This window comes from Medicago truncatula, chromosome 2, assembly GCF_003473485.1.
Source record: "Medicago truncatula cultivar Jemalong A17 chromosome 2, MtrunA17r5.0-ANR, whole genome shotgun sequence".
Taxonomy (NCBI): domain Eukaryota; kingdom Viridiplantae; phylum Streptophyta; class Magnoliopsida; order Fabales; family Fabaceae; genus Medicago; species Medicago truncatula.
Window position 1 is genome coordinate 9,525,786 of NC_053043.1, and position 21,231 is coordinate 9,547,016.

General features: G+C 33.1%; 2 protein-coding genes and 1 non-coding gene across 10 annotated transcripts; 1 reads left to right on the forward strand and 2 right to left on the reverse strand.

Moving 5' to 3' along the window:
• The first annotated feature begins 5,974 nt into the window (after window positions 1-5,974).
• Window positions 5,975-12,008, forward strand: LOC112418988 (thymidine kinase a). Of its 2 annotated transcripts, none has more exons than XR_003008982.2 (4): window positions 5,975-6,361; window positions 7,244-8,913; window positions 9,881-10,025; window positions 10,213-10,345. XR_003008982.2 is itself a non-coding variant. In XM_024775618.2 (4 exons), the coding sequence occupies exons 1-4, from the start codon at window positions 6,063-6,065 to the stop codon at window positions 11,610-11,612; spliced, it is 822 nt and encodes a 273-aa protein (XP_024631386.1). In that variant the 5' UTR covers window positions 5,989-6,062; the 3' UTR covers window positions 11,613-12,008. The 2 variants fall into 2 exon arrangements, 1 of the variants encoding a protein (XP_024631386.1); XM_024775618.2 differs by lacking the exon at window positions 7,244-8,913 and adding an exon at window positions 11,357-12,008 and having other exon boundaries at window positions 5,989-6,361; window positions 10,223-10,344.
• A 622-nt stretch (window positions 12,009-12,630) lies between these two features.
• Window positions 12,631-12,704, reverse strand: TRNAT-AGU (transfer RNA threonine (anticodon AGU)). The gene has a single exon. It is a non-coding gene; the product is annotated as a tRNA-Thr (tRNA).
• An 882-nt stretch (window positions 12,705-13,586) lies between these two features.
• On the reverse strand, window positions 13,587-20,945 carry LOC25486244 (uncharacterized). Of its 7 annotated transcripts, none has more exons than XM_039830371.1 (7): window positions 20,680-20,945; window positions 19,704-19,787; window positions 18,665-18,751; window positions 16,213-16,322; window positions 14,878-15,322; window positions 14,585-14,764; window positions 13,587-13,975 (listed from the first exon to the last, which is right to left on the reverse strand). In XM_039830371.1, exons 5-7 carry the CDS (start codon window positions 15,266-15,268, stop codon window positions 13,821-13,823), a joined length of 726 nt encoding a protein of 241 aa, XP_039686305.1. In that variant the 5' UTR covers window positions 15,269-15,322; window positions 16,213-16,322; window positions 18,665-18,751; window positions 19,704-19,787; window positions 20,680-20,945; the 3' UTR covers window positions 13,587-13,820. The 7 variants fall into 7 exon arrangements, with proteins under 7 accessions (XP_039686305.1, XP_039686308.1, XP_039686306.1 ...); XM_039830374.1 differs by having other exon boundaries at window positions 18,665-18,867; XM_039830372.1 differs by lacking the exon at window positions 18,665-18,751.
• Window positions 20,946-21,231: the final 286 nt, after the last annotated feature.

Genomic DNA, 21,231 nt, shown 5'->3' on the forward strand with positions numbered 1-21,231 from the left:
TATGTGGATCTTGCAAGACAATATAGTGACTATGATGTTCCCTAAAAAAATTATATATAGTAACTATACTGATTAGCAAATGAATTTAATAAATATACTTTTTTAGTGTACAATTATGTTAATGTTACTATCTTAGTATGGATAATTGTTATTCTCTTGGACCAAACTTAATTTATCTTTTGTTCATTATAAATTTTGTGTACATTTATGTTATTATGTTTTCAGTCCTTAAATAATAAGAAAAAAAAAATGAAGGAAAAAAAAACGGGCCTGGGCTGCCCCGTTAGCCCGGGAGCCCGTAAAGGGCCGGGCTCGGGCTCTATTTTTTCAGCCCATATTCAAACTGGGCTTTTTAGCCCGGGCCTTAAAAGCCCTTGCCCCTGGCCGGGCCGGCCTAAACGGGCCTGGTCGGGCCGCCCATTTTGACAGCTATAACTATTATGACTAACAAAGTACAAAAACAATGACTATTTTAGAATTTTAATACATTAAAAAACTATTATGACTATTTATTACACATTCAGAGACCAAAATGAATATAACTTTATATATATATATATATATATATATATATATATATATATATATATATATATATATATATAAAATAGGGAAGTGAAGCCCCACATAGCCCTTAAATAGATCTGCCCCTGAATGTTGTGGTGTGATTATAATATTTCTTTAAAAGTTTAAAAACCAAATCAGTACCAGAATTTTATGAACTGTTATTTTTACACGAAAAATTGACACGTTATTTTCGATTTAATCGACATAATTAACCCTAACTAAAAATCGACACAATTTTAGGGTTAATCAACATAATTAACCCTAAACAAAAAATAACATAAGCAACTCATTGATGCGTTGACTATGCTTATTATGGATAGGGTGCCGAGTAGGCTTATTTACATTTTAACACATTTCAAGATTTCATCGTAAAATAAAATTTAAATAAATTACTCCATTCGTACCATAATAACTGAGTCATTTGTAAAAAAATATTGTCCAGAGAATATTAACCCATTTCACTTTTCAATACAACATTAATCACTTTTTTTCAATTATAACTATAATTAATACTACTTTCACCACTATCAATTCAATATATTCTACTATACATTTATGATAAAGAAGAATGTATCAATACTTGACAAAGACACTCTAAACCATTGTTCTATCTCTTTCATTTATACATTTTTCTTAATATGTGTGAAATGGTCAACTGGTTCAGTTAAGTTGAGCGAAAGGAGTATTAAATTTTAGGCTTAATAGGTCATTTGATCCCCTAATTAATTTGCAATTTTTATTTTGGTCCTATAACTTATAAAACCCACGTTTCGGTCCCTCAATTATACGTTCGTCAGTCAAATTGGTCCTGTTCCGTTAATTTTAACTCCAAATATCTAAGATGGACCAACATTGTATGTGGTCTACCATAGACCATATTAATTTTTTAATTTTATCCATTTGATCTATTTTTGAAAACAGGAACCATTTGATCATATATGTCTATTGTATCTACGATGAACCATCAACAACTAATTATTTTCCCCTTTCTTCATCTTCTTCATTCCTCTTCTTTATCAAATTCATCATGTTCTTCATACATCTTCATCAACATACCCAGAAAAACAAAACTGAAATTCATAATCATCTAAAGATTCATTACACAACCTTTCATCATCCCATCATCTCACAACACAAACTTATTAAGAGGAAGAAAGAAAAAAAACTACTCATAGGAAAATTCAAAGGGGCCAGGACCTGCAGTTAATTCCAAACATAAGCCAATCAACAGTGGCAGCTAGTTGAACATAGCAGACCCTGCAAAACAAAAACAACCTTGTTATAAAAAAAACAGACAGAACCCCCACCTAAACTCCCTCCCAGCCGAAAACACCAATAACAGAACTAGCACAGCGCCAGTTACAACATCCAAAAGTGCTGCCAAACCTCAAATATCAATCTCTTTTTAATTACTATTTATTCGTAAATCTGAGAGGGTTTGGATGTGTTGAACCTCGTTCCTCTAATTCCTCCTTTTTCACCGCTCAAAAACACGAAACAGTGACAAAACACAATGCGTTGAACAACGAAGGAGTGAACGGAATCATTGAAGAAGGAGATGAACAACGACAATTCATTCGTTCCTTTGTGAAGCTTGGCGTTCTGCAACTTCTTCTGCCTCTGCTTCTTTTTCCTTTTGCCTAGACAAGATTTTGTGAATCTGATAGATTAGGGATTTGTAATGAATCTGATAGATTTTGTGAATATGAGAGATTAGGGATTTGGAACGAAACTGAGGGTTTAGATTTTGTGAATTTAAGTTTCAATTAAAGAAAAAAGATTTAGGTTTATGAACTTTTTTTCCCCTAGAAAAGGTTGAATTTTTACTCCAATTCCATATTTTCTATGAGGGTTTTTGTTGTTGGTGATGAATTTTTAGGTTTCTGGAATTTTTTTTCTTCTAGAAAATGTTTAATTTTTACTTGATTTTTTTTTACTAGAAAGGTTGAATTAGGTGAAGAAGAGGGAATTTTTGTTGTTGTTGGTGAGGAAGATATGAGGAGGAGGAAGAGGGAATAAGATGAAAATGAAAAAAATTAGGTGCAGATGGTTCACCGTAAACACAATGGACATGCAATCGAATAGTTAAAATTATATCAAAAATATTAAACATTAAAAATTTAATGGAGGGGACCACTTTGACTGACAGACGTATAATTGAGTGACCGAAACGTGGGTTTCATTATTTATAGGAACAAAATGAAAATTGAAAATTAATTAGGGGACCAAATGACCTATTAAGCCTAAATTTTAGGCTTGAAAAGGTCGTGAGACCTAAAAAAAACTATGACATATGAAAAAAAAATTAGACCTTGGGAAAATTTAGCTCATTACAAGTGTTAAACTGTTAATACATATACTTCTAAAAATAGTGGTAAATAAGTTTTCTAGTCAAAAGCAAGTGACATATCATGACGAAGTATCATATCATATAGTGAACAAATAGTTGGTAAAGGGAAGAGAAAAATCTATTTCTATGTTGTATTTTCATACTATTTCTTTTCCTTTTTTAATATTGAGGCTTGTAGTGGTTCTGTTCCAACCAAGTAGAAAACTACTTATTGTGTAATTTGCTTCCACAAAAGCATGGCGGATATAAGGGATAGTGTACTAGTGGCATCAAAGACAAGTAATCCTTTTGCCTAACGTGTTTTGGGTAAAAAGGGTGAGCAAGGTTGGTTTTATATGGTGATTGGTGACCAATGAAAGATGCAACATAGTTTCCCATAGTTGTTATAATCTTAATTTACACCCTTCATCACATAAGGGGACAAAGGGGTTCCTTTCAAGGCTCGTGTGTGTTTTGTGTATGAGTGAAGAATCTAGATTCTCTTCAATCACAAAATTACATATCCATTTATTACGGTTCGACGAGTGTTGGATCAACATCAAACAATATAAATTTAAGATGAAGTTTTATTGTTTTAGTTAAGAAAATAAAAATAATTATTTAAAATTTGTATTGTCCGATCTTAATTGATCAGTTATCGATGTTGTGATTTCGTGAATGTGTGATTTTGGCTGACGATAGAAAATCCGATTTTCATAATTGGTTTCTTTTTCAGTTTTTCCAGCTATAGAGTTTTTTGTATAATTGAAATTCTCACGTGCTAGGTAATAATAGTGGATAGAGTCAAATGTCTCACATCGATTACAAGCTTTGTGAATTGTGATAAGGTGGGTGCTTAGTATAGGCATATGAATTATAGCTAAATTAAATAGTAGTGATAACTAATATCATAGTTAGATATGAATTATAATATAGGATAAATGATTGGAAACAGCCATAAGCCAACTATGATGACAATGCGTCCCATTATCTCCTATGCTAAAGTTGGATATAACATTGTGCATAGCAAAATGATGCATGTTAAAAGAAAACAAGTCTGATCCGTTTTCATTATTTTGTTTGCAAATTTGTATCGAATAAAATTATTTTGTTTGCAATTTAGTATCTTTTTCTCTTCATGCCAGTCCTATTAGACAACAATAATAAGCCACTTGTGTCCTAAAATGGTGGTACTCATGCTATACAACTTAGTATTTTTGTATAGGAGAATTGAATAAAAAGGAAATGAGAAAAAAGATGTTTAAAGTGAGAATGATAACACATGTGTTATTAGCGATCAAATTTGTCAAAGAATATCGAAGTCAACATTTTTATTTCAATCTAAAAAATCGACAAATCATGAATTTTCAAATGTGATATATAAATTTTTCATCGGCTTCACGAACCGGAATTAGTTTTTTGCTGAAGTGTTCTATTTAATCTTGGAGAGGCTCGCTCTTTCCTTGAACAACGCCTCTAAGGTCACCACTGTTTTTCGTTTCGTGATGCATTAAATTGAGTAGTGAATTGGTGGCACAATTCTTTCCATGAATCAACGAATCCTCGTGGGAGACTTTTGTACCATGTCATTGCTTCCCTTTTGAGCATTAGGGCGAAAAACATGCATTTGACCACGCCTCAAATACCTCGATAGTCTATAATAACGTCCATGTTCTCGATGTGCTCATCGAGATCAATGGTTCCGTCATAAGGTTCCATGTTGGGTGGTTTTTCCAACACAATTAGGATTCAACAACTCCTAATCTTTCTCTTGGCGCCTGTTTCGACGTCGCTTAGATTGAAGGATCTAAAGCATCGTGGTCGTTGACAACGTGGTAGGTGGTGTGGATGATACCCGAGAGAGGGTCGTGGAGACATTGATATCTCAGGAGTGTAGTCCATTCTTCTCGTGCATAACTGTCGAGGGATTGTGTCTTACTGACGATGTGAACATATTGAGTGTTGGGAGTTCTCTGTAGCGTTTGATCGAGTTGATGTGTATTGCTGGCTCACGACCTGCTACAATTATAGCTTTTGTACTTGAATTATTTGGTTGTGCATAACCTGGACCAAATTGTACAAGATCTCATTCGTTTCTGCTGTCGGCACGGGAGGTGTCGCCACTTTTTTTAATGACACATGTCGTGGAGTATTGGTATGTGATGGCGAAACAATTCTTCCGTCTACCGAAGTTGGACAACAAACGATGTTGTTGTTCCGACTGCAAACACATTGACATTCAAGTTGGTAAGAGAGAAAATAACGAGTTGTATCAAACCAGAAAAATTGTGTACCTTACATTGTAGTGGAATATGTTTTTAGAAGCACCAAGTGCATGTTTGCTTGAGCCTTTAGTATATCTATATGTACGTTTTTGTCGTGGAATCAAGAAGCTCTAATTTGGAGAGTTAGAAAAAGCGCACGTTCAGTGCCTCCTTGTCGTGAAAACAAATAGAGGCCAAAAGGTGCCGTTGGAGATTGATGGAGGGTCCATTTCAGGTGGTGTTCATCAATTTTCTCTATTATGACGACCGTTACTAACCGTTGAGGAGTTACCGAACGGGGAGAATCCAAGGATAAGGGTGCAATTTGTTTAGCCCTTTGTGTTCTAGGCCTTACATATTGTGGGTTATATAGGCTTTGGATCAACCTAAAACACCAAATAAATAAATTTTGAATCCTATTTAGAAACGATGACCATATTCATTATCCAATAATGTCTTGAATATAATTCAAAAACATACGATAAAACAAAAAATAGAGGAATTCAATAATAAATTAATTAAAAATAACTGATAATTTGTAACTTTTTATAGAACAATTAAATAATTTAAATATAATATGATTTAGTGAAATTATTATATATCATTTTGAACAAGTATACTCTACATAAAATACTTATAAAATCTTTCAAAAAATAAAATACTAATATAAAAGGAAGTTATGGAGCTCAAATGATTAATGAACTTGATCAAATGACAAATAATTCAAGAGACTCTCAAGTTCAATTCTTAGATGAAACAATTTATTTATTTATTCTTTAAAAAAAAAGAAGACAAATAAAGTGGATATGTATAGTTGCAAAACCCTTGTTGAACATAAACCCCTCTTCCTTCCTTCCTTCCTTCCTTCCTTCGTACAACCGCAACCCATTTCTGCTTTCACAATGAAATCAATTCTAAACCCAAAGTTTTCATCTTTATCTTGCAATTTCCCCAAACTCTCTTCTTTCTCTCTCTTTTCACATCCTCTTCAATTCTCAATCCTTTTCCGTAACAACCCATCTTCATTTTCCAACCCTCTTCGCCTCAACTCAACAAAACCCTTTATTCCCAATTCTCAAAATCGAACCTTTCAAGCTTCATCATCTACTTCTGGTGATATTCATGTCATTGTGGGTCCCATGTTCGCCGGTAAAACATCTTCGCTTATTCGTCGGATTCAGTCGGAGTCTGGCAATGGCAGGTCAACCCCTTTCCTTTAAAGTGTTTTTGTTTTGTTATCATGTGTGCAATTTTATGTGTTTGAAGAATTTATTGTTTAATAGTTATAGTAGAATAATAGTGTGTGCAATTAGAGTTTTATTTTTACTATTGTAAGGTATTGTTTGGATAAACAACTTAATTAAGTGTTTATAGCATAAGTGATTTCTGTATAAGCTATTTCTATAACAAAAGATAAGGTTCTCGTATAAGTTATAAGTTGTTTTCATAAGCTATCCTGGAGAGGTTATGAAAATAAGTTGAAAGGTTATGCTTTTATGGATATGTGATAAGTTGTTTTCATAAGGACTCCCGAATAGTCTCATAAGTGTTTGTGCTAATAGATAAGTTCAAATAAGTCAATCCCAACATGCCCTAGAATAGTGCGTGCAACCTTTTGTTTTTGAAAAAGATAGTGTGTGTGTGCAACTTTAAATTTTTCCCCAGTGTAAAGCCCTGTTTTGATAAACAATTCCATATAATGCTTATCATATAAGTGTTTATGTATAAGCTATTTCTATAACAGTAGATAAAATAAACTCAAAATATTTTCATATAAGCTATATGCTGTGTTCGTAAGCTATCGTGGAGAGTTGATGGAAGTAAGATGAAAACAGCTTATGGACATGTAATAAGTTGTTTGCATAAACTCTCTCAAACAGTCACACAAGTACTTATGTTGGTAGATAAGTTCAAATAAGTCAATCTGAACAGACTCTAAAATTAAAAGCATCGATATCCCATGTCTCAAATCATTGCGTTTTTTTGTAATTTTAGTTATGAATGAAAAACAACTTTTGCTTTGGAATGCTATAGTTAGCTGTAAACTTGCAATCATCAATGGTAAGATATTCTCAGCTTTCAGGTCAAGTCTTGCAAAAAATACTCAGAATTTGGATAAGGTTCTCCAAGGTCTGTGTGTATCTGGAAAATTGGAAGATGCAATTAGGCTCTTGTACCGCACGGGATTTCCGGTGCACCCGAGAACCTATTCCTTGATGCTGCAGGAATGTATATTCTGGAAAAATTATGGTAGGGGAAGAAGAATTCACGCACACATGATCATTGTTGGATATGTTCCCAATGAATACTTAAAGATCAAATTGTTGATACTATATGCAAAATCAGGTTGTCTAGAAACTGCACAGTTTCTATTTAATAACTTGGTGGAGAAGGACTCGTTTGCATGGAATGCAATGATAGCTGGCTATGTTCAAAAAGGCCTTGAAGAAGTTGGATTGGAAACTTTTTATGAGATGAGACAGGCTAGTTTGAGACCTGATCAGTATACCTTTGCATCAGTTTTCAGAGCCTGTGCAACTTTGGCGTTGTTAGAACCTGGGAGGCAAGCCCATGGTGTAATGTTGAAATGTCAAATTGGGGACAATGTTGTAGTAAATAGTGCATTAATAGACATGTATTTTAAATGCAGTTGTATTTGCGATGGACGATTGCTGTTCGATAAGTGTTTGAGTAGAAATACCATAACTTGGACTACTCTGATATCTGGGTATGGTAAGCACGGACAAGTTGTGGAGGTTTTAGATTCTTTTCATAGAATGATATCTGAATCATTTAGACCAAATTATGTTACTTTTCTCGCAGTTTTGGTTGCTTGTAGCCATGTGGGTTTGATTGATGAAGCATATAAATATTTTCAATCAATGATAAGAGACTATGAAATGGTGCCTCATGCTAAACATTATGCTGCAATGGTTGACCTTTTAGGGCGTTCTGGGAAGTTAAAAGAGGCTTATGAATTTGTTCTGAAGTCACCTTATAAAGAGCACTCAGTGATATGGGGTGCCTTGCTTGGGGCTTGTAAGATTCATGGTGACTTAGACTTGTTAAAAATTGCATCTAAGAAATATTTTGAATTTGAACGTGTAAATACTGGAAAGTATGTTGTCTTGGCAAATGCTTATGCTTCCTCAGGTTTGTGGGATGATGTTGAGGAAGTTAGGGCTTCATTGAGGGAATCAGGGGTGACAAAGGAGCCTGGTTATAGCAGGATTGAGGTTCAAAAGGAGGTTTCTTTCTTTTTTAACGGTGATAAATATCACCGACAAGCTGATGAGGTTTATTGGGTAATTAGAGAGATTACCTCTATATTAAAGGATGCAGGCTATATTCCTGATTTAAGTAGAACCTGATAAATGCATACCTTATGCAGTAGAAAACAAGGGGCATTTATTTCTGCTGCTTAAAATTTTGGTTGAGCCAATTTGCAATGTACCTGCTAGTTATACACAATTCTTCAGGGATTCAAACATGTTCTGGTTTACAATGAAAGCTGCTGAATTGTAGGTTGTAAATTTGAAACAGAACGCTGAAACACATGGGACATTGTGCTGTACTATGCACATTCTTCAGGTTGCTGGGAATAGCGTTCCTTTGATGCTACGCAATTTTTTTCGTTATTGGGTTTGCCATATACTTCGCACGTTTCTGCATTTGGCAAGCTATTGGGTGATAGCCAACTAGCAATTTTTTCTTCCAGGGAACCGACGGAAAGAGTTTACAAAGAGAGCTAGAGTGAGTATACAAGACAGTTAGTTTAATTAATCGCTTTAATTTATTCACCTATGTATCAAATTTCTGGGAATCCTTTCTGTTTTTGGTTATCACCCATTGTGAAGGCTCTTGGATTAATTTCCTCATCCTATTGGAGGATCTCATTAAGATTGTTTTCCTGAAAATCTTGATTTTTAAATCAATATTAGTGTGATACGTTACGGGATAGGTAGATTACATGCCAAATCAAATTCATAGATTCACACATGCATGCATGTCAGTGCTTGTTGACTTTCTAGTTGGTGTTTTACTTGCTTTTCCGATTTTATGATCTAGCGTTGTGTTATCTTCTTTGCCTGTAATGGGAAAAGAATTGAACGCGTGTGTGAATGACTATCTAAATGTTTGAGATAATTTGTAGTTTATTAGAAGTAATTTACTTTTTATTTTTGTACTTTCGGTAACATCTACAACTGTTTAATTTTGACAGTACCTTGTTCTAAAATATTGGCTGTTTAAAACAAGGAGTCAGGTTACTCACACACACACCATCTCCATGTCAAATATAATAAAATGTTTACATACTTGATAAAAAAATTCTCAGTCTACTATTTAAAATAATACACGAGGTTACACACTTTAAAGTAAGAAATAATCTTTCTTCGAGTGTTGAAGTGTTGGCTTGTCCCTAAACCCCTGTACTATGTAATGTATGTTGGCCACACAGAGCTCAGTTTCAAATTGAGCCATATCTTATGGTTGGAAACAACTGTTTTTATCTTTTATGGAACCAAGCAGACTTAATGCTGGATGATAATACTTAGAATAATTTAATGATCTATGTGGGTGTATCTATATGTGTGTGGAGCTTATGTTCGATGTGTAGGAATTCCGTAATTGTGGTTTATCTTTCAGGAAAGCCACAATATGGTTTTGCAATAGCTTATCATTTAGTATATGATTGACATTTCATGTTTCTTTGATGCAGAAATGTGGCAATAATTAAATCAAGCAAGGATACAAGATATGGATTAGATTCAATTGTTACTCATGATGGTACAAAATTACCATGTTGGGCACTATCAAATTTATCATCATTCAAGCAGAAGTTTGGAGTTGATGCTTATGATCAGGTATCTTGCTTTGAAGTTTTGCAGTATGTGTTTAACTAATCCTGCTTTGTAGCTTTGGAATATGTGTTTAACTACCTGCATAATTGATTTGTGTAATGCATGACTATTGACGATTTTGCTCTCTCTTCCTCTTCCAATTCTTACTAGTATTCTGCCTTCAGTTTTATTTGACTCTCACAACTGATAGATGATGACAGCTGGACGTGATTGGCATTGATGAAGCTCAATTCTTTGACGACCTTTATGATTTCTGTCGTGAAGCTGCTGATCATGATGGAAAAACTGTAATAGTTGCAGGGCTAGATGGTGACTACTTGAGGTATTATTACTTATAATTGGCGTTTTAATAATTCCAATTTGTTTTTTGGGAGGGCTGCATCCACTTTATGAGTTATATCAAGCTCTAAGCCTGCAAGTTGATTTTCAGCATTAATTGACGGATGATGTACCAAACAGCCACCCCCCAAAAAAAGTCAATGAAACTCTTCTGATTCCAGGCCATACAAATTGTCTATTTGATTATGGCCATGGTTGCAAGTCCCTCTAGGAAAAAAAGTGGACAACACAGCATCCAGAATTCATTCATGTATTCTGAATACTTTATGAATTTTTATTAGATACAAAACTAGGAATAGAACTGGAAGAACACCTTGGATGGGATTAAAAGAAAAATCATTTAGAGTTAGCTGAACTGATATCTAAGTTTGTGATTGTCAAGTAATGACTATACGCTTGGTAAAAAAAAAAAAGTAATGACTATACGTAGCAGAATTTGATCAAATCGCTATCACTCTGCATTCTGCAATATGCTTTTAGTTCAAAAGGTTGTCAAAATGCCGCTATTACTCTGCATTCCGCAATACGCTTGGTTCAAAAGGTTGTCAAAATGCGGTGCTACAGCGCTGAAGCTTAGCGGAGTTTGAACTGACCACTATTTTCTTGAGCTGCAATTGATAGCGTTCAGTTAAGTACTGTGGGCAAGCTAAATTGTTCTTGCTATACCTATATATTTAGCTCTTGTAACATAGGGAGTAGGGTAAGCTAACACACAGGGCTTCATGGTTCAAGTTGATTATCGATTTCTAGGTAGCTGCTTATTTCCATTCCAGGAAAACAGATAATGATAGCCATGCAAATATGCAATCAGCAACCCTAGACTTGATTAGAGGCAATTCCATCCTTCCAGTCAAGCATAATCAAGCTCAGGCTTGAGTTGCTTGATAAACATTGTATTTGTTTCCTCAACGAGTCTTATTTTACTAGGAATTTTATCATTAGTTTATGGTGAATTTTACATTATCAACTGATGGTGTTTCTGTATTTACTGGCAGGAAGAGCTTTGGTTCTGTCCTTGACATAATTCCCCTTGCTGATTCTATAACTAAGTTAAATGCTCGATGTGAAATATGTGGGAAGAATGCTTATTTTACCCTGAGGAAGACACAAGATAAACAGGTTGAGTTGATCGGTGGAGTTGATGTCTATATGCCAGTATGTCGGCAGCACTATGTCAATGGACAGGTTGCCGTCGAAACAGCACGACATGTGGTGGAATCTAAGAAGGTTGAATGCGGCTCCCATACATGATTACACATTTCTTAGCAGATGCATGCCTAGTTTTCCGCCTCCTGTAACTTGGTCTTTTAGAAATGGTCTGCCAAATCCTACTACTAATTAAAAGTAAATCTAGATTATAATCTTTTTTCAATTGACCATGTCAATGTAGTTTTAATGTTTTATTCTAAATCCAAAGGTGTTATTGATTAAACCAGCTTCATTCATCTGATGGATGTGGATTTCAAAGAGTTCAGATGAGAGAGGTGACAAGCTTTTGGGTTGTGTTAGATTGTGAGGTTGGTGAACATTTAGAAATGTAGGGTTATCAATCTGAGTGTACTAATTATGCATGTATTATAGGTTATGGATGTGTAACATGGCATAGACATTTTCGTATAGTTTAATGCCTTTGTAAGATTTTTCTCAGTTTTTTTTAATTAATTTTCAGCTTTATAGGAAAAAATATTAAAAAAATCACCAAGTATCAACTCTTTAAGAAATGGCCTGTTAATTCATGAGTCAGAAAATACAGAATGAGCTCTACCACAATATGACGATATGTGGAAAAGATATCCTCCATTGACATTTAACCATGACCTTTGAAAATAAAAGGTATAATTTCATAATATAGAAAAAATGAAGATGATATTGTTTGAATGGTGGAGATTGGTTCAATGAAGAAAGCATGAGACATTTTTACTGGAAAGAATTTATTCCTAACAATATGCTGTAATTTTGCCATTTCTTACAAAACATCTAAAAGATAAGATAAACTCGTTATACTGTATGTAGAAAAGATACACCAAAAATTTATTAAGAGGTGTGCCAAACATAAATGATACAACTAAAATGAGAAATACCTGCTACTTGGTTCAAGTACTCACTGTAATTCCATAATATTAATACTACCATAGGACTAAAGCAAAATGTGGCTGTGTTCATATATACTTCATCATACAACAAACCATAGAACCAAAAAAAAACTGAGCTCAATAATTAACAGAAGTAGTGCGTGCAGGACCAGAACGATTTAAAATAAAAGAAAAATTGCTTTCATTGAGAGTTGAACTCAAGACCTCCCGCTTACTAAACGGGTGCTCTAACCAACTGAGCTATGAAAGCTGTTTGTTAACTTAATCTACGAATAAATTTAATATCATACAATATAAAATCAAATGCTTCAATGTGGGTGTGAATTTCTGTTTAAAAAATGGATGAAAATTATTTCACACGAAATGAAGAACTAATACTGAAAGAATGATTCATAATTGATACGACTAAAATGCAAGATATATTAATTTTTTTGGAAGTATGAAATACATTTCCTCTAATCTCTCAATTATTAGGAAAACATACTATGTAAAAACTAGAAAGAAGATAAAAATACCATTTTAAGATCCATCATCTTCTACACAGATAGCTACATAACAAAGATTTACTAAAAGCTGAGCTCTTCTTGACACCAAATATTATAATTTATTGCTTATCTCAAAGAAGTTTTTTTTTTTTTTTTTTTTTTTTTTGCTTGAAATCTTTCATAATTTATAGGAAGGGGAGATGCCAACAAATCATTGATTAGTATTTGATGATCATGATTTAAATTGTGGTTGTAGTGGAAGATATATGTGGTCACAATACCATGTAAATTTGCTGTGTTTGTTCTAAATATTATAATTTTTTTGGTCAAATTATCATTTTTTTTTATATTTCCTCTAAAATATCACATAATGTCATTACCAACTCACTATCATTTTAAAATAGACTTAATTGCACTTTTAAACCTCTATCTTTCCAAAAGTTGCGGTTATGGACCCCTAACTAATTTAAATACAAAACAGCCCCCTATGTTTTGATTCTTTGACAGTTTTGGACATTGAATCTCTACCCTAAACCTTAAAACATAAGATATACATGTCTTCCACTTCACTTCAACATCTTATTTTTCATCTAATGTGAGACTTTTAAACTCAGTCTTGACACGACAACTAAAACTAGTACGCTGGCTTCAAAAAATGTTTTCCCTTTTATTTGTTGATTACAAAGTTAACACATAAATCATTGTAAATAGAAAACAATGGGATAACACTACTGTAGTTTTGTAATGTAAAAAGAAAACAAAAAAATATTTCCCCAAAATACATGTATGTATCATTAATTTCTACATGTAATGTATAAAATTAGTCCTTATTTATGCAACTATTCTGTAACGCAGCTTTGAGTGAACCTCTCACTTTCACCTTAACTAGTGGCCATAAAGCTTTGATTATCAAGTAACTGAATCTCTCCTGGTGGCAAATCCTTGTCCTTCTGAATTTCAGTCTCTTTGGCTGGAGGATTCGTTGATCGAGCAATACGCTTCACAGAATTCAAACGCAAGGATTTTTGTGTGCTACCTGAAATTTTGAAGAACATTCAAACTAATTATAATCAAAGATGCCAAGTGCTGCCAACTTATACATTTCTCTCTATGCCCTACTTACTATTACTCTACTCAAATACAAGAAGAAAGAAAATGTAGTCGTATTTGGTGACCAAAATATAAGCATAATCTACAAATTTCACCTTATTTAATGATAGTACTCCAGATACTCTTCAATAAAATAAGTTTTCGTACAAAATTAAACAAAAAGAGAATAATTTTGAAATGAAATATTTTTTGATTATATAAATAAAATGAAACTGACCACTATTCTTAGGCCTTGTATGGATAAATAACTTATTTTGTAGCTTATATCACAGTCGTTTATCATGTGAGCACTTATGTATAAGCTATTTTTATAATAAATTATAAAATAAAGTCAAACTGTTTTTGTATAAACTATAACCTATTTTCATAAGCTGAAATTATGAAAATGTCATAAGTTGTTTCATACATTCTCCCAAACAATTTCACAAATGTTTATGCCAATAGATATATAAGTTCAAATAACTCACTCCATATATACCCTTAGTTATGTATATAGTTACTTTAGCATATAATTGAGTCTAAAGAGATTACTAACCAAAATTACAAACTTCCCCATCTCCATTTGTTTTCAACTCAGCTGCAACCTGGTGAATACCAGCAGAATCAACCATCGAACCTACAATGTTCCTTGCAAGGTGTCTGAGCTGAGTTAGACGCACCCTTCTTGGTGGATTATCGAGCTTATAAGCTAGAGATTCCAAGTTCAATGATGATCCTATTGTTTACATTGCAAAATTAAAAGAAAAATAAATCAGCGTGTAAAATTTAATATAATGAAAAAAATTGAAATAATTGATTATGAAAAATTGAATGTAACAATGCTCTCACCTTCATGAGAAACTTGTGTCCCCAAATTCAGTGTTTCTTGACCTTGATTGAGGCCATAATGTGGTATACAAATGCCATGAGATATGGCTCTATAGTCAAGTAACGTAGATGGATTAACACCTTGAAACTCATCACTGGTACTAGCTTCACCAGCACTTGATTCAAAAGCAAGAGTGCTAGGAGGAAGAGGAATGAAAGGAGCATGAACATTATTAGCATTTGCAGCTCTTTGTCTTCGAAGCTGGTAATTTCTGCGGCGGCGTGCAAGGTGTCTTTCTCGTTGTTCTTCAGTCATGGCTTGTCTCCTTTGTCTGTCGCGTATGCGCCTTCTCTCCCTCTCTTGCTCCCTCTGCAATCTCCTTAGTTCTACTCTCTCTGGATGTTCTTCCATGCTCACTCACCTTTGTAACCTCTCTTCTATTTGCACCCCCAACTTTTTTATCACCTTTTATGATACACAACAAAAATAAGTGTTTATCCTCAACAAATTTGATACTTTTCTGATCATTATACCAACAGAGAGTGAATTTTAGACTATCATAATAATCCAAACAAACAAAAAATAATTTTGAATCAAGATAGATTATATGATATTATGATCTATGGACATTCATTCATATGATGGCAGGCTAAAAATATAAACGCTGCTACAAGTCTATAACAAAATATGGTGAATAACAATCAAGCAAAATGAAGATGATTAAATTAAAACTGGATCTATAAATTACAATCTTCAGATGTGAAATAACAATATGGTTATTCATAAAAATGGAGCATTAGAATTGTAAGGATTTTTTTTGAAAATTTAATATCATAAACTGAATTTGTTACAAGAAATCGTACCTATCACTGCAGATTGGAGAAGTGTGGAGCCACACATAATCAATTAGCATTTGTATGTAAAAAGGCATCCAAATGAAATGAGGCATGGAATGTAGAATGTAGATGATAAGATTTTTTTTTTTTGTTTATTTAATTAATTAATTTGACTAAAAAGAAAATTGGTTAAATTTTTTTGGCTTAAGATCTGCATGACAAGGTTCATGAACATCCCCCTACTTCTGCATCCCAAAATAACCGTTCTGTGAACAGTTTACCAATTCAAGTGATTGACACTTAACGTTTTTGTAATAAATGTGATTATTAGCAAAAGTCAAATTAATTTTTCAAATAAATGTGATTATTATTTTGTCTAAAAATGCTTATTAGCAAAAGTCAAATTAATTTTTCAACAAAAACAATGTCAAATAAATTATATTCATTTTCCACAAAAAACAGCGTATTGTGATAATTGGGATTCCAAGTGATTGAGCTCAAGAGTTTATTGAGGACAACCTGAATTCGATGCTCGGTGGGTGGGAACAATTCTTCGCCAGACTTCACTTACCTCCTACCGAACTCCGGATTACTAGGGATCCTTTCGACTGGGAACTGAAGATTTATGACTAAAAAAACAAAAGGTAATTGAGACTATTATTTTGTCTGCAAAAATTTAGTAGAAAAAGTCAAATTATTTATATAATAAATGTTATTATTATTGTCCAAAAAGAATTAGTGGCCAAATTCAAATTATTTATATTCATTTTTACATAACATGGTATTGTAATAAATGTGATTATTATTTGGTCCAAAAGACTTTAATAGCAAAAGTCAAATTATTTATATTCATTTTTTCCACTACAAGTAACAAATCACAACATCCTTTGTGTTTCTAAACGACAATTTTTTAACTTGTTCTTTATCTGCGGATTTATACAGTACATGTGCAAAATCAACGTGTTTCGATAAATATTTATCGAGACAAATCGAACAACATTTTACATGTTAATATTTGATTTATATATTAGTTAAAAAATGCGGTCAAAGTAAGTTATATAATGTACATTGTAAAAATGCGACATGTATTTTGAAATTGAGGAAGTATCAATTTAACAAAATTAACAACTAAATATAATTTAATATCATTAATAATAATATAATAACAAAATATAAATTTATTACATTAGTCGATCCAACAGCAACAACCAAGTATCATCTCATTAAGTGGGGTCGGCTACATGAATTAAACTACACCATAATGTTCTAAATTGTTTTAAATAATATTTCAAGAATTAACTAGTGGAAAAAAATGTTTTTCTCTAGTATTCCAAATTTTATAACTTTGGCGTGTAATTTATTCATGTGTTAAAAAAATATATGCAAATGGTCTATGTAAATATGACTCACTTGAACTCGTTGTAATTCCAAGTTCTAGGAATTTGGCATCGCAATTTCTAATCACTTTTAATTTGGTCCCTTAATCTATTTTTTTGCTGAAGTGCCACAAATTTAAGGATGTGCTACTGCTGACATGGCTTATAACATGCCTAGTCACATTAAATAATTATTTTAACTGTATTAACCAGTTACTTAAAAATCTAAATCTTTTTTTTTTTGTTTCTGCTAAAATTAAGTCAAAATCCATAAATTAAACCCAAAATCAAGAAACTCATCCACCAATACAGGTTCACACAAACACAGACCCATAAATTTAGTGGTGATGGATGGGTTGAGTTGGTCGATTATTGTGGTTCTGTCATATTGGGTGGTTGTGTCCGGAGGAGTCTAGGTCATGGGTGTTCGTAGTTGCTGACATGATGAGAACACATTTCCTTTTCTTGTTGTTTATGGGGTTGAAGATGAAGATTGTGGGATTGCTTGCATTTTCTAGGTTTTGAATTTATGAATTATTGTTTTTTGAGAGCTAATGGGATTTTTGTCATTTCATAATGAAACTATGAGTCGACATGTATTAATCACATGCATCAGTGACACGTCATCAAATTTGTGCCACTTCTGCGACAAAATGGACCGAGGTATCAAATTAAAAGTGATTAGAAATTAGTGTCAAATTGAAAGGATTTGGAATTACATGACTAAAATTCAAGTAAACTATTGCAAAGACCATTTCCATATTTAACTCATGCATTTAATTAGCAGTGTGTCTCTTAATTATCTTGCAGATAATATTTTGAAGAAAATTAATACATTAATTGTGTATTTACTGTACAAATCTTCATACATATAAAAATGTTATTATTAGTCAATTGGTTAAAAGATGTTCCTTTACGAATAAATTAGTCAAAATAAAAATATTTCTTTCATTATTAGTGTGTTTCCTGAATAAACGACGGGAAATTTGCTTTGAAGCGCCCACCAAAGCCCACACAAAAGTTAAAAAATTCAACCCTGCAACCATACTAGTGACGGTTATGCATCGGGGTGGGACCGTGAGTTAAAAGCTCGCCGCAAAGAATATAATAAACTGTGACATGGATGAATATCATAAAAAACAGAGAACAGGCTTACAAGCGAACTTTCAGCTCACTTGAAGTTAACAATTTCAAGCACCACAATTTAGCAAGGACATCTAATTCCTCCCTCAGACAGACAACAAAGTAAGGTTGTTCCTTAGCCTTTTTTACAGACATCTTAACTCTACTAGCAATCTCGTCTTTTAGGCCTTTCTTAAAGAATTTAATAGAAAAAACAAGTAGCTTATCACTAGGCTAGTATATCGCCCTTCCTATAGTTATATTTTGTAAGATTTCATAGTTTAAATAAGTGATTTTTGTTGTGTTTTTTAAACCCTCGAAATTAAGGCACTCCATTTTACTAGTAGGTTACTGATTAGGACTTCCTCTCCCCTCTAGACAGTGTGACTTAGTTTGTTTGCTATGTTTTTTCATCCATGATTCAAAAACAGCTTCAACAAAATACCCTCATTAAAATTATCACAAAACAGTACCTTTTATCAACAAGATGTGCCTTACTACATGATTATGCAGGCTGAGATCTTTCAGAACTTGGACTCCCTTTTACTAAACCTTCCAAGCTAAAAAAGTCCAACACACACAAAAACACTTGTTACCAATCATCCAAGAACTCCTACTGCCATTACTATCCTCCTTCACAAGTTCAATGTCTCCTTCATTCTTTATTACTTATTAACTGGAAAAAAGATACTAGTATATAACTAGTTCAGAACTTGAATGATTTACTGTTGAATAGTGTTTGTAAATTAGAATTTTTTACTAGTGTAAGCCCTTGTTTGGATAAAGAACTTAATTTAGTGCTTATCATATATAATATATATACTTTTTAAACAAACGATAAAATAAAGTCAACGTGTTTTCATACAAGCTATAAACTGTTTTCATAAGCTATCCTAGAAAGCTTATGAAAATAAGTTGAAATCTACTTATGGACATGTCATTAGTTGTTTTCATAAGCTCTCCCAATCAGACTCGCAATTGTTTATGCTAATAGATACAACAACAACAACCAAGCCTCATCCCACTAAGTGGAGTCGGCTACATGTATCAAATTACACCCTAATGTTCTATCATAAACCATATCTTGATCCAACTCATTAATCACTAGATCTTTCTTAATAGTTTATCTTATAGTTTTTCAAGGTCTTCCTTTGCCTCTAGTAGTTTGACTATCCTCCATCTGATATACTTTTCTTACTACAGAATCTACTTGTCTTCTCTCTACATGCCTAAACCACCTAAGCCTATTTTCCACCATTTTTCTACTATAAGTGTTACCCCAACTTTCTCTCTAATGTTGTCATTTCTAATCATATCCCGTCTAATCTTACCACACATCCAACACAACATCCTCAACTCCACTACACTCAAGTAACAAGAGAATAAACACTATAGTCTTCACAATTATCATTTTGACTTAAAAGAAAGGAACAACAAACAACTAATATATTGTATGAGGTGTAGAAATCCAGACCAAAGAGATATAAGAGAGAAAGATGAGCGATAATGTACCTTTCTCAGTTATAGTGGTTGAGCGGGAAAATGCAACAAGTCGATTTTTTAGGGTTGGCAGACACGATTGGCCAACCAGCTAGGCTACATGTCCAAAAAAACAAAAGATTAAAATTTAATTGGCCTTAGTTTGCCTAAATAATGAATCATAGTATCATACAAAGCTCAAAGGTTAGATTTTCAACTTACACTGTAAAGACATGAACAACCCCATAACGCCGATTTGTAACATCAGATACAGGACAGAATCAGTAAATTAATGAAAAATTGAAAATATACATACATTAAGGAAAAAATTCAAAAGAAAATGGCAAAAGATAAGCAAACATAAGTCCTTAGTATAAAATGTACAGTGTGAATTTGATCACATCAGTTTAGATCGTATAATCTCGAAACATACAAATGAAAGTTTATAAGGTTTAAATATGATTGTAGTCTCTGCAATTATAGTTTTTTTTTTTTCTTCTAGTCCCTATAAGTTATTTTGTTTGGATTCGGTCACGGTTGTTTTTAGTCTCTGACGTCATACATGACCCGGTATAATCATGCAATGTAGCCCAATAAAACGATATTAGAGACTAAAAATAACAGTTTTTTAATTTACGCACTGAACTCGAACAAAAAATTCCTAAAACCAAATCCCTAAATTTAATCTAAATGTGATAAAATGGTATCCCTATTCCAACCTCTTTGACTCAACTAGACTAAAGTTCCATTAAAAAAAAAAGAGTGAAGACTCGTTTTGACCTTCACAATCTTCATGTTGGTCAATTTAGTCCATGACAAAACTAAAACACAAATAGTCCTGACATTTTCATACCGGAGACAAATTAATCTAAACCCTAACTCAGTATAACTGAGGGACTAATTTGTCAGGACTACTTCAGATTCTCGGCGTGTCGCGGTGTCAGACACATGCATGATACTTAGGGGGTGATAAAAATGAGAATGAATAGTTAAGATGGAAAGCACGAACCGTGTACTGTCATCATCACTCTCCTAGCGTGAATGCTCTGAACGACGATCTTGGGAATTGGATGCGGTGCAGATTGAGAAGATGATGCTTGCTTTGCAATGACAATTTTGAGTTTAGAAAGATGAGATTTTGGATTTTGAGGGAGAAAACGAAGAAAATTGAAAAATAAGGGTTTTAGAGAGTTGAAATGGGGATGATTCGACAGAGGGAGAAGGGAAACTGAATGAAAGTTTTTTTATTTTGTTTTGGTGAATTGGGAATGTGAAAATTGAGTTTTTTACCTTCTTCCCTTGTGTTAGTTCTTATCAACCTTACCATGTTGGGATAGCTTATAAGCTCTCAAAAAACCAAAATAAAGGTAAAATTATTTGACATGGAGTCAAAAATTGTTCAAGTAATAATCTTTATTAAATGTGATTATTATTATTATTATTAAATTGGCCATATTTTAAACACGATTGTTATATTGACTTTAAGATGAAGATGAACATAAATAGGGCCATTATAGACCAAAATGGAAACAATTTATTTTGGAAAAACGAAAATATCTTG

What these genes read in the sequence shown, in the direction of transcription:
- LOC112418988 (XM_024775618.2), top strand. Translation starts at nt 6,063, where the DNA reads ATGAAATCAATTCTAAACCCAAAGTTTTCATCTTTATCTTGCAATTTC. An exon ending in GAGTTGATGCTTATGATCAG is followed by an intron (nt 10,026 to 10,222) that starts GTATCTTGCTTT and finishes AGATGATGACAG; the next exon opens with CTGGACGTGATTGGCATTGA. An exon ending in CTAGATGGTGACTACTTGAG is followed by an intron (nt 10,345 to 11,356) that starts GTATTATTACTT and finishes ATTTACTGGCAG; the next exon opens with GAAGAGCTTTGGTTCTGTCC.
- LOC25486244 (XM_013607466.3), bottom strand. Translation starts at nt 15,268, where the DNA reads ATGGAAGAACATCCAGAGAGAGTAGAACTAAGGAGATTGCAGAGGGAG. An exon ending in GACACAAGTTTCTCATGAAG is followed by an intron (nt 14,765 to 14,877) that starts GTGAGAGCATTG and finishes TGTAAACAATAG; the next exon opens with GATCATCATTGAACTTGGAA. An exon ending in TGGGGAAGTTTGTAATTTTG is followed by an intron (nt 13,976 to 14,584) that starts GTTAGTAATCTC and finishes TCAAAATTTCAG; the next exon opens with GTAGCACACAAAAATCCTTG.